This window comes from Struthio camelus, chromosome 7 (genome assembly GCF_040807025.1).
Source record: "Struthio camelus isolate bStrCam1 chromosome 7, bStrCam1.hap1, whole genome shotgun sequence".
NCBI lineage: Eukaryota > Metazoa > Chordata > Aves > Struthioniformes > Struthionidae > Struthio > Struthio camelus.
In genome coordinates, this window is record NC_090948.1 from 16,270,473 (window position 1) to 16,282,125 (window position 11,653).

Sequence of the window (11,653 nt, forward strand, 5' to 3'; positions counted from 1 at the left end):
CAGCCCCGGAGGTGCCAGCCTGCCTCTGCCCCCGGACTCCTCCTCCTTCGCCCGCTCAGGCGCCTCCAATGAGCCCCACGGGCACCCAGGCTGCTTTGCCTTCCCCCCTCCCTCTTTCTTCCGTCTAAAACTGGGAGAAATGAGTCGGGCAGACAGACTGGGGCTGTCTTCCTCTCCCCCTACTCCTCCTCCTTCACCCCGCTCCGACCGCGGCCTCATCCCCACGGATGGGAAAGGGACCCGGCACCCCGGCAGGGAGATGTCTGGGGTGAGCGCCGTATGGGCAGGGGGCTCTGGGGATGGGGGGGGGGGCTGCCCCATTCCTGGTCCCGTTGTGCCCCTTGGTATCCTCTCCCCCCCCAAACCATGGGCAGCCCCTCTCCCCAGCTCAGGATTCCTGGTGGGATTAGTGGGGATTTGGCATGCGTGAGCCGGGAGCTGCTGGGTGCTATGGATCCGGCTACTGCGCTTCGGGAGGGGGGCGGCTGTGGGGAGAGCCGAGGCTCTCCGGACGCCTGGGCCCTCTCTCTGGTGGAGGGGTGGGACTAGGGGGGCTGCTGGGTTGAGGTTTGGGTGCTGGGACTCAGTGCTGCTCCTGGGGGGACACAGGCTCATCGGCCACCCCTGTGGCAGCCTCGGCACTGCCCAAGCCATAGGGGCCTTGGGCCGCTTACTGCTGGTCGAGTGCGTCCGTTCTCCGGTGGAGACAGCTGGGTGCAGTGCCTGAGGGTGCCCCTGCGGGGGGCACCTCGGGGGGGATCCCAAACCCCCTCACAGACAGCTGAGTTCAGCCCCTGGGCTGGTTGGGGGCAGCAGGGTGTCCCTCTGCAGCCATCACAGGCGCCGGTCCTGCTTGTCCCCCCGCTCAGCCAGAGCAGGGCTGGGGACCTTGGCAGCTGAAGAGGAGACGGAGACAGTGACGGCTTCCCCAGCAGAGGCACCGGCTGGAGCGGGGGGGACGGGCTGCCCAGCCTCCCCCGGGGCTGGCTGTGGAGCAGAGCCAGGCCATTAGGGTGGGCTGGGACCTGTCGCAGGGGTGTGCACTATTCGGGGCTCAGAGGCACCCAGGCAGGGGGCCAGCAGCTGGGCAGCCCTGCGGCACCACGTGAGCTTTGGGATGGGGCATCTCTCCCTCCCCGCTGCCCTTGCTGCTGGCTGCTCCCTCCAGCCCCGGGGCAGGCTCAGCTTTTTGCCCCAGCTGCTGGGGCTGGGTTTGCCAGGCAGCTGGGACAGGCCTTCAGCGATGGGCCATTGCCAGGGGGTTAAAGTGTCATGCTGCAGCCACTCGACCAGCCACGGGGAAGCGGGATCGGCTGGGCAGGGTGCTGAGCGCGGGGCTGCGTGGGGCTGCGGATGGCAGCCCTGTGGCCAGGCTGGTTTTGCAGCAGCAGGAGCGGCCCATGCATGGGCTGAGCCCTGGCTCCTCCCCAGGGCCGGTGCCCTGGCTTGTTTGCAGCAATAAAATCCCATGGACCATGGACGGTGGTTGCCACTGCCTGTGCACCAAAGCAGGGCTTTGCTCTGCCACTGGGACATTCCCCCGCCCCCGCTACAAAAGGGGCAGTGACCGAACACAGCTCGTTTCATGTGTGACCTTGACCCCTGCTCTCCCTCTATGGGCTGATCCAGTTCCATCTCCTCTCTCCCAGCACCTCACCTTCCCGCTGCTGTCGGTCACTCTCCTGGTGTCCTTTGGCTCCTCCATGCTCTACGGCTACAGCCTGGCTGTGGTGAACGCGCCGGCAGTGGTAAGGGGTGGCCAGCCTGTGTGGGGAGGAGGGGAAAGCACCCACATCTCTCCCTGGCCCAGCGAAGGTGGAGGCACCGCTACCCAAAAGCCCAAAGCCAAAATGCTGGATTGGACAGAGTCCCCTGTAGAGAGCGGCCTGGGGAGAAGGACAGGTCATGGGAGGGACATAGGAGTCCTGGCTTCAGGTTTCCCCCCAAAACTGGTCCCTGCCAGAAGGCCTGGTGGTGAGGGGAGCACCCCACAAGCTGCTCTTGCCCCTCCTGCTTCCGCTTTGCCCAAGGGCATCTCTAAGTCATCCTTGAAAGCCTCTGGTCCCATCCTTGGAAGCCACATCCCAGTCGCCACCAGTCACAAGCTGCCCCATCTCCAGACCAGGTCTCCTGGGATGCTGTAAACCCATGGTGTGCTGCCCGTGGGGCCAGCCTGGCCCGGCTGCCCCTCTCCCAAAGCGCTCAGTGCCCGTGCGTCTCTCTCTGCCCCGCAGCCCATTAAGGCTTTCTACAACGCCACGTGGTCCTGGCGGCACGGGCACGGGCTGGCCCCCGGCCCCCTCACCCTCCTCTACTCCCTGACCGTCTCCGTCTTCGCCCTGGGTGGGCTACTGGGCTCCATACTGGTCGGGGTGCTAGTGGCGCGCTACGGCAGGTAAGGGGTGCACGGGGGGACAGGGAAGAAGGGAGAGGATGGGGATGGGAAGGGCACGGAGGGGCTGTCCTGCTGCTTGTACCCTACCAGAAACGGCACGCTGGGCCGCAGCGCTCTCCTCGTCCTCCTGGCCGGTGCCTCCATGGGCTTCAGCCGGGACCTGAGCTCCCCCGAGATGGTGATTTTCGGCCGCTCCATCATGGGGCTCCACTCAGGTAGGTGCTCTTTGGCCCCCGGCCACTCCGGGGCTGTGCACGGCCCTGGCCTCACGGCTTAGTCCCCTACGGCCCTTTTGCAGGGGGCTGGAGAAGACCTTGGGTCCCCCACGGTGACCCCACCATGGTCCCTCCATGGTGGCGGTACAGCAAGGGGATCTCCACTGTGGGGTGGCCGGGGGGGGGGGTCCCCTACCATGGACAGTGCTGACCATGGGAGGGGATGCACCGGGGGTCCAGCTGGGCACCTTCTTCCAGCCGCCTGTTCCATCGCGGTGCCTCCTGCCCTGTCCCTCCAGGCATCTGTCTCAGCGTGGTGCCCCTGTACCTCGGAGAAATCGCCCCCAAGAGCCTGCGAGGTTTCCTTGGCCTTGTGCCCAGCATCTTCATCTGCCTGGGGGTTTTCTCAGCGCAGGTCCTGGGGCTCCCGGAGCTGCTGGGCAAGGTGAGCATGATGCCCCCCCAGCCTGCTCGTGCTGGCCCCCAGCCTGGCATCGATCCACTCTGTCGTCCGTTCCCCCCCCCCCCCCCGTGACACATCCCTTTTTGGCTCCTTGCAGGACAGGTACTGGCCCCTTTTCCTGTCTGTGGTGGTCGTTCCTGCCTCCCTCCAGCTCCTGCTGCTGCGCTGCTTCCCTGAGAGCCCGCGGTACCTGTTGGTAGAGAGGAACAACGTCCATGGTGCCACCAAGGGTGAGGGGTGCCCAGAGGGTGCTGGGTGCTGGCCAAGGTCTCCCAGAAACAGAGTGCTTCCTCACAGCGTCCTCCTGCACACAGCTTTGACCCCAGGCAAAGGACAGCCCACCTCGTGGTGCATCTCCCAGCCCTTTGGGCCTTTAAGCCCCTTACGAAAAGCTGCTGAGGCAGCCCTGGGTTTGGAAGGGCCTCTCCAACCTCATTACTCTGTAGCCTTGTCCGCAGTGTCCATCACCGTGGTGTCGGGGCACCCCCTCGCCTCAACCCCGGAGGTCAGTGAGGTCGCCTGGGGAGGCTGCCCCAGGTCAGGGGCCGAACCCGCGCCCCAGCCCTCGTAGCTGTCAGCGTCCGCCCTGCAGCAGGGAGGCTCGTGTGGGCGACTCCCGCTCTCCCCGCAGCGCTGCGCTGGTTCCTGGACACCACCGACGTGCAGGATGAGATCGAGGAGATGAGGGAGGAGCAGCGGTCGCTCTCTTCCGTGGAGACGGTCTCCGTCTGGCAGCTGCTCCGGGACCGCTCCGTCCGCTGGCAAACCCTCTCCGTGGTGGTGGTGAACGCTGGCATGCAGCTCTCGGGGATCGATGCCGTAAGCCCTGCAGGGTCCTCGGCCCTGGGACCTGGCTCTACAGAGGCTGAGCTGAGACCTGATAACTCATTTCACCTCAGGGCCATCACGGCCCCATCGCTCCATCCTCCCCACTCATGCTAAGTCCCCTCCTCAGCAGATCTGGTTTTACACCAACACCATCTTTGAGAGCGCTGGCATCCCGGCGCCCCACATCCCCTACGCCACCGTGGGCACCGGAGCCATTGAAATCCTGGCGGGGCTGGTCGGGGTGAGTGACGGACAGACGCAGCCTCCCGGGGCATGGTGCCCTGCCCATTCCTACCGCCACCGCACCGAGGGGTGGACGGTCCCCAAAGGCCCTCGGTGCCCCCCTTTGCTGGTGGGCAGAGGGCTTGGCAGGGCCTGGGAGCAGGGAGCCTGGATTTGTGGGGTCACGTCGAGGAGGGGTGGGAGATGGGGGCGAGGGGGTGGCAGGGAGGTCGAGGGTGATGGGGAAGGCTAAGCGGTTCGTCCTGGCTCCTGATTTCATTGTCACTTTGTTAACAGAGCCGATGTCCCCGGCTGCCCCCAGCCAGGCAGATTTAGGGGGGGCAACTCACCCTCACTGAGCTGCAGAGTTAGCGCTGGGCCAGGCAGATTTATGGCCCTCGTCCCATCTGCGAGTGTCACCCGGGGCCAGCCCGAGCCACCCGGCACTGAATCTGCTCCCTGACAATTAGCGAGACGGATGGCAGGGGGTGATGGCTCCCAGAAAATGGGGCAGGGCTGGGGGGGGGCTGCTCCCCTATCCCTGGCGCTCAGCCTGTGGCAGAGCTGACCCCCCCCCCAAGCCCCGGCTGACCCCCAGCCCCTGAGCCCCCCGGCCACCCTGCACCCAGCCCAGCCGGCTTGCTTGGGATCGCTGCCGCCAACAGCCCCCGGCGGAGGCGCCGAGATGGGTTATAAAATTGCAGGCATTTGTTCTGCTGTCAATACCCTGCCCCGCGCGCGCCGGGTCCGCGTCGCGCCTCCGCTCGGCCGGAGCCCGGTGCCTGCTAGAGCCGCAGCTGGCAAAGCGCCTGCTGCCCTCCTGCCGCGGGCTGCCGCCAGGAGCGTCTCACCCTGCTGGTGCCCCGTCCCCCGGGGCGCTCCCGGCCACCTCTGCTCTCCCTCGGCAGTGCGTCACCATCGAGAAGCTGGGCCGGCGGCCCCTGGTCCTCGCGGGCTTCTGCTCCATGGGCGTCTGCTCGGCAGGCATCACCGTCTCCCTGCTGCTGCAGGTAGGGTCCGGCTGCCGCCGCCGCCGCCGTCCCCACACTCCGGCGCAGGCGAGGCTGGGGGCCCCGGCACCTTAATGAGAGCAGGGTAATGAAGGGGTGGGCACTGCCCCGGGGAGGGAGGTGTGAACAGCAATGAGAGGTGGCCTGGCTCTTCCAAGCCATGCAGAGCAATTTGGTTTCCCTTCAGACTTACAGGGAAGGAAATTTCAGGGCAAAGAAGAACCAAAAAATCTCCAAATCCGCAGAAGAACAATCCTGTCACTTCTGGCTGGGTTTTGCAGAAATAAGTGCACTCAGGGGGGCAGCTTGTGAAGTGCTAGGTGTGGGGGGGCCCTTCCCTCCTGCCCGCTCCCAGGGGACAGTCCCACAGCCCTGGGGATGCATCGGTGCCATCAGTCACTGAGCTTTGCCCAGGCCAAATCTCACTAGGGTTGTCCTGAGGCGCCCCTGGCTCTCCTGCCTCTGCACCGCGCATCCCATGCGAGGTGTTTGGGGCCGCAGCCGAGCCGGGGGGCAGGTGTGACCTGGCGCCGGGGTCCCGGGGGAGCACGGCGCAAAGCTCAGGGTGTCTCGTCCCCTCTGCAGGCAGCCCTGCCTGGGATGCGCTATGTTGCCGTTGCCTGCGTGGTCGGCATCATCGCCGGCTTCTGCATGGGACCAGGTGGGTCCTCCGGGAGCAGGGGGGCAGGAGCCGGGGGTGAGCTGCCGGGGGGGGGCAGGAGCCGGGGGTGAGCTGCCAGGGGAGCAGCCCAGAGACGGGCTGGCGGAGCCAGCGGGGCAGGCGGACCAGCACCCTGGCCCCTTCCCCATGGCCTGGCCCTAGTTTTTCATGCTGCATCCTACAAGTAAAACCCCACTGCAATATCTCTCCAGCATCCTACATCTAGGCCAGGCTCCAACTCCTCGGGATCATCCTCACTCACAGACCACGCTGGGAATAAGTCCTGATGGGCTTCCCAAGGCCCCTCCAGAGGTGGCATCTGCTCCCGTCCCTATGCGGCTGGCAAGAGGCTTCGTGCCCTTAAATAAGCGTGGGCTTGAGAGTGGGCTCAAAAAGCGATGAGTGAAACCTGGTCTGGTTTACCCAGTTGATGTATTAGCAGAGCTGTTAGCAGATCTATAATTCATCCTCAGCACAGACTTTCTTTGCTGTAATTACATCTTTAATTAGGATTTTAATGGCTCATTGTTCACAAACAATGATGAATAGGACTTTTAAAACAAAAAAATATATATCTCTATTCTGGGCGAGCTGTGAGTAAGAGTCCATCAGGAGCTCCACTCCTCCCTAAATTAGTATCATTTTTTTGTTTTGTTTTGTTTTTTTTCCACTGGAGTATCTTTTATAAAGAGGTCCCTGTCAGCTCTGTCCCAGGCAATGGGACCACTTTAAATGTCATCCAGTGCCAGATCCCAGTGTGTCCTCCAGGGATGTGTGCCAGACCCCTCAAGCAAAGGGACACAATCCTGGGACCCAGGAGTCCTGAGCTGGTGGCACATGGCAGGAAGGGCTGTGTCCTTGCAGCAGAAGTAGCCACAACCTGTGTCCAGTTGTTAATGCCCAAGTTGGCTGAAAGAACCATTTCCAGCAATTCTGGGTTTTCTTACCCAGTACAGACTAGGGAAAGCTGGTTTGAAAATGGCATTTGTGTGTCCTGTGGGAAATTCTGGTGCCTAGAAATGCAGTTGCTCTTCTTTCCTTCTTGGGAAAAGGCCACAGACTCAAAACTTTGAGCTACTTGATAGAAAGTAATTTTCTAAAATGGAAAGCTGGGAACAACGTTATCCAAGACACCAAGTCTGTACTAGATTTAATATATCAGAGTTTAGGCAAATTATTGCAAAGTGAGGGCCCAGAGGAAAGCAGGAGGGGATTGACCTGTCCCTCCCCTGCCCAGCCGGCGTCCCCTTCCTCATGACGGCCGAGCTCTTCACACAGTCGCACCGCCCAGCCGCCTACATCGTCGGGGGGTCCCTCAACTGGCTCTCCAACTTCACCGTCGGCTTCGTCTTCCCCTTCTTGCAGGTACCAGCCCTGAGGGGCCATGGGAGGAGGAGGAGGAGGGAAGGCGATGACCCCTGCTGGTCTCCTGGGATGGGATGCCAAGCTTGACCCAAGCCCATGCTCCTGGCTCCGCTGGAGTCCAGGGGTGCCCGTGGGAGCTGGCCCTGGGAGGGACAAAGGGAAGGGCAGATGCCTTGTGCCATGCCCAGCTTGGGGTGCATGGCTGTCTGCCCCATGCCAGCTCTCTTGCTGCCCCCAGATGTCAGCTGGTGCCTTCTGCTACCTGTTTTTCTGTGGTGTCTGCCTGCTGGTGGCCCTCTATGTCTACCTCATCGTCCCTGAGACCAAGAACAAAACCTTCCTGGAGATCAGCCAGATCTTCGCCACCCGCCGCTCCTTCCGGTCTCCCCCAGCCCACCTCGTTGGGATGATGAAGCTCAGTGGCTATGGGTCTCTGGAGAACAGCTCACCAGAGGGTCTGGGCCCCCATCTGCCCTGACATCCCCCGGCACCCCCCACTGCAGGAACTCACCCCAGCTGGGAGCACAGGGGATGGTGGTGGAGCCTCTAGGCTGCTGGTGCCAATTCACTTGAGCTCGAGCCAGCTCTGGGTCTGCAGGACATATCATACTGTTGTGCCTTATGCTTTTCCCCACCCTTCTCCTGCTCCTCCAGCCCAGTGATGTGGGTCACAGGTGTGGAGGGGCTGGGTGCACCATCCTCCCCTCCAGCACCCTGCTCCCTCCAAACCTTCCCAGTGGTGGGAGGGATGTGGAGCTGGACCCATGCCATGTGCGTCCTCCAGGCAGACCGGCGGCACTGCCAGCTGCCGTTGCAAGGTGGTATCGTGGGTGAAGCAACCCGCCTCCAGGATTGGCCACGTTGCTGTGGCCAGCAGGTGCCAACTGGCAGGCATCACTCCTGTGCCAGAGAAGCTGCCTTTCCGAAGATGGCACCTCCTGAAACGCCACAGGCAAGGTAACCCCTGGAGCCCAGGCACATGGCCATCACCAGAGCTGTCTGCATGAGGTATTTAATAAAGAGCATTACCTCCAGGGCTGGGCATCTGGCAAGTCTGGGCATGGGGCGGGAGATACCTGGTGAGTGGTGGCATGGTGTGGCCCCTTCCTCCAGCACCTGGACTAATTCTCCTCCCTACGTGCTTAGCTGTGTCGCTGAATGTCAGAGTCCCCTCTCAGTTGCCAGGCGGCCAAGGCTATGGTCAGGGTGCTTCCCAGACCCTGGCATCTCAACCAGGGGAAAGAGGCAGCCCTTTGCTGAGCCTCCTGCAAGGGTGCTCGCGTGGGACTGTGCACCCTCCCAAGTCTCTGCCCAGAACTAGGCAGGCCCAGGTGCATCTGCACCCCTTCCTGCACCTGCCGGTCACTGCCACCTGGGGTGGTCTCTGAGTGCCCCACGTCTCAGTCCTGAATCCAAAGCCCCTAAGGCGCCTCCCTGCATGCAGTGAAGCTGGGGGCTCCCGGGCAGAGAGACCCTCTGGAAGCCGGGTTTGCAGGGAAATTTATTTTGTTCTGGTATGAGGTAAAAGCCAGGCAGCGGGGAAAGCTGCGTGGCCAAAACCCTCCAGCTCCAAGGGAGACACCAATGGATCTAATTTTTGCAAATAATCGAGCCCTCTTCCCCCCACCCCCTCCACTCTGTGACAGGCTTGTGGCTTGCGCGTTTGGTGGCCAGCTGCTGGCTTTACAGATCTGCAGGAATGGTCATGGTCAGTCGTTGTGTCCTGCCAGGAGCTGGCCCTTCTTACCTGACCTGACAAAGCCTCTGGGAGGTGGGAGGTGGGACCGTGGCCTCCAGCACATGCCGAGAGCGGGTCCTGGTGGCCCACGCACTGCTGTGACCAGTTCAGGGCACTGCACCCATGGGGATGAGAGCTCAGCAAACTGGTCCCCCCAGGGCCCAGCCCCACTGTCTCCATCACCGGCAGCTGGCTTGAGGCCTCTCCCTGTGGCTCTGCGCGCAGTCTAAGGGACATCAGTCAAAGCCGGGGTCACAGCTCAACAGCATCAGCCGCTTCTCCCTCCCTCTCCCTCCCAACTCGGCTGCTCTCGGCAGCAGAACAGAGCGGTAAATATGTGCAGCATTACATATGTATAATGGAGTGTAAATAACCCCAAAAAGTGCATTGTAAATAGACTCCAAGTTTATCCTTTATTAATGAGGCACTGAGTGCCCTGCTGTTTTAGAGCAGTGAGACTTTCATAATATCAAAACCTAAATTACACTTGTGTCTCTCATTCCCAGCAAACGACAGCATCATTTCAGGCCTCTTTGCCACTGGTATTTATTTATTCTGGTATTTATTTATCTTTCCCACCCAGCACGCGGGGCAGCTTGGAAGATGCCCCCTGCCCTCCGCGTGGGATGCAGTGAGCCCCCTGGGAGCAGTCCCGTCCCTGGTCCTGGGGAGGCTGCAGAGCCTTTGTTTTTCTTTATGGCCAAGGGCTGCTCTGGGCTGGCTGGAAGAGACATGGTCGGCCTGGGCAACATGGGGTAGGGGTCCCCTCCTGCCCAGAGCTTCAGCCTCCACCAGAGCCAGGAGTCCCATCTCTCCAAGGACTGGAGGTGACTGGAAAAATCCCATGGTGCCTTTTGGGTGCATTTGCTCTTGGGGACACTTGCCAGGGTATTGTGCCACATCTCTCCTCCATCCGGACCTGCAAGGGAGGGAGCAAGGAAACCCCATGGTCATGGGGCAATAGCTTTTCATCAGCTTTTTCTTTAGGATATTGGTCAGGCTCTCTGGGACTGTCAGTCCAACCTGGGCCAACAAAGGCAGGATTAGGGCTTCCCCTCTGCTTGCTGTGAAATGTTTGGGTCACTGCTTTGCCTTCACTTTGTGATGGCTTCAGGCAACACCCCAGGCAGGGCCCAGCACCCACATCCTGGGGAGCAACGTGCAGGGGATCAACTCAGGGCTTCAGTGCTGCACATCCCAGGGAAAGGATTCGTACATGCTTGGAGGTGGCCCAGATGATCTGTGTTGTCTCAGAGATGCCGGGGGGGGGGGGGGGTGTCATATCTTCTAACAGTGTTCAAACAGACCATGAAAAATTGGAGAAGGTGCAAGCAAGAGTCCGAGATACGACGATGCTGGGAAGCGCTCCTGATCCTCTTTCCTTTGCAGAAGAGAAGATGAAGGTGACTTGCTGCACATGTGTAATGACTTCTCCTGACCTACCCGGTGCTAAAGAGTGGATGAGTCTAAGCAACAAAGTGTAACACGTGCAAGGCTGGAGCTCACCCTAGCCCCACTGGAATGGGAAAGAAAGCTCCAGATGAAATGGGCTCCCCAAGGAAATGGCAACTCCCCATCCTTGAAAATCCTCAGAGCCCACAAAGAAGCTTTTCTGGAAGGTGTCTGACTCAGGATAAACTGTCACGGCCTGATGGGAGGCTGCTGAGACACCTCTATGGGTGCCCTCTGGCACTCTGTGCCAGCGCTGGTGGCTGGCAAGCCAGCAAGTGTCCCTGCGCCATGTCTGGGCAGGCAAGGGGGTATTTGCACCCTGCTGATGCACAAGCCCCTGATGGCCCCTGCAGGGATGGGCTGCTGGGGGATAGCCTGCCTGCCTGCCTGAGATGTCCCAGTGGCTAGGAGGGAGTCTGGGTCCTGCCTAACTGTGGGACTGACCGAGCCTCTGGTGCTGAAACCTGCACCCGTTTCAAACACCCATCTCCACAGAAGAACTTATTTGCCTCTGGTGTGCACGGAGACCCCGTAACCAGTTGCTCTCTGCCCATGCCATCCCCCTTTGCTAAGCTAATGCAGCTGTTCCTGGCTGGAGAGCCCAGCCACACTGAGCAGAAAAAACAATCTTCGGAGCTGAGCTGCTCTGTGAAGCTGCTTGCCACTAGATGGTACCCAAAACTACTTGGCCACCTCTGCTGCCAGCCCCAGGGACCACCTGGAGCACCTTGAGGTGCAGTGATGGAGGGCAGAGCTCGCTGCTTTGCAGCGCCAGCTTAGGGAGCACAACCCTTCTGGGCCAGGCTAAGGCCACTGTCCCCTATCATCCAGGCTGCTTCATGCATGCTTTTCTCAGCCCTGTTTTGAGCCCGGTGAGCCACAGGCTTCAGGATGCAGGACACGGGGACAGCATTGCCCAGGGGAGGTCATGTCTCAGGTGTGTCCCGTGCCTGCAGCCTGGGCCCCATGGATGCCAAGGCCCCAGGACACGTGCTGTTTGAGTGGTGGCTTGCAACCCCTCTGGTCCCACCTGCTCGGGGCTGTTTAACACAGAGCAAAACTGGCAGCAGCCAGCCAGCGTGGTGCGGGGCTCTGTCGTCAGCCCTCTCCAATTTCCTCCTGCGAGCGCGGGGGATCCAGCTGCCAGACTGTGCAGTAGGGAGGAAATGATGCATCTGGTGGGTCACGACATGGGGAGCAGACCACGCTGGCGTGCTGCCTTCCGCCCTGCGCAGCCGAACCACTGCCAAAGCACAGTGTCAGTGCAGGACATACTCCAGGCCTCCTAGTGCCCCTCTACCCAC

General features: G+C 61.4%; 1 protein-coding gene across 1 annotated transcript; it reads left to right on the forward strand.

Moving 5' to 3' along the window:
• The first annotated feature begins 189 nt into the window (after window positions 1-189).
• On the forward strand, window positions 190-7,637 carry LOC104138164 (solute carrier family 2, facilitated glucose transporter member 9). Its single transcript, XM_068951159.1, has 12 exons — window positions 190-268; window positions 1,650-1,748; window positions 2,235-2,395; window positions 2,486-2,610; window positions 2,910-3,055; window positions 3,171-3,303; window positions 3,705-3,892; window positions 4,032-4,142; window positions 5,032-5,133; window positions 5,719-5,794; window positions 7,032-7,159; window positions 7,398-7,637. Exons 1-12 carry the CDS (start codon window positions 260-262, stop codon window positions 7,635-7,637), a joined length of 1,518 nt encoding a protein of 505 aa, XP_068807260.1. The 5' UTR covers window positions 190-259.
• Window positions 7,638-11,653: the final 4,016 nt, after the last annotated feature.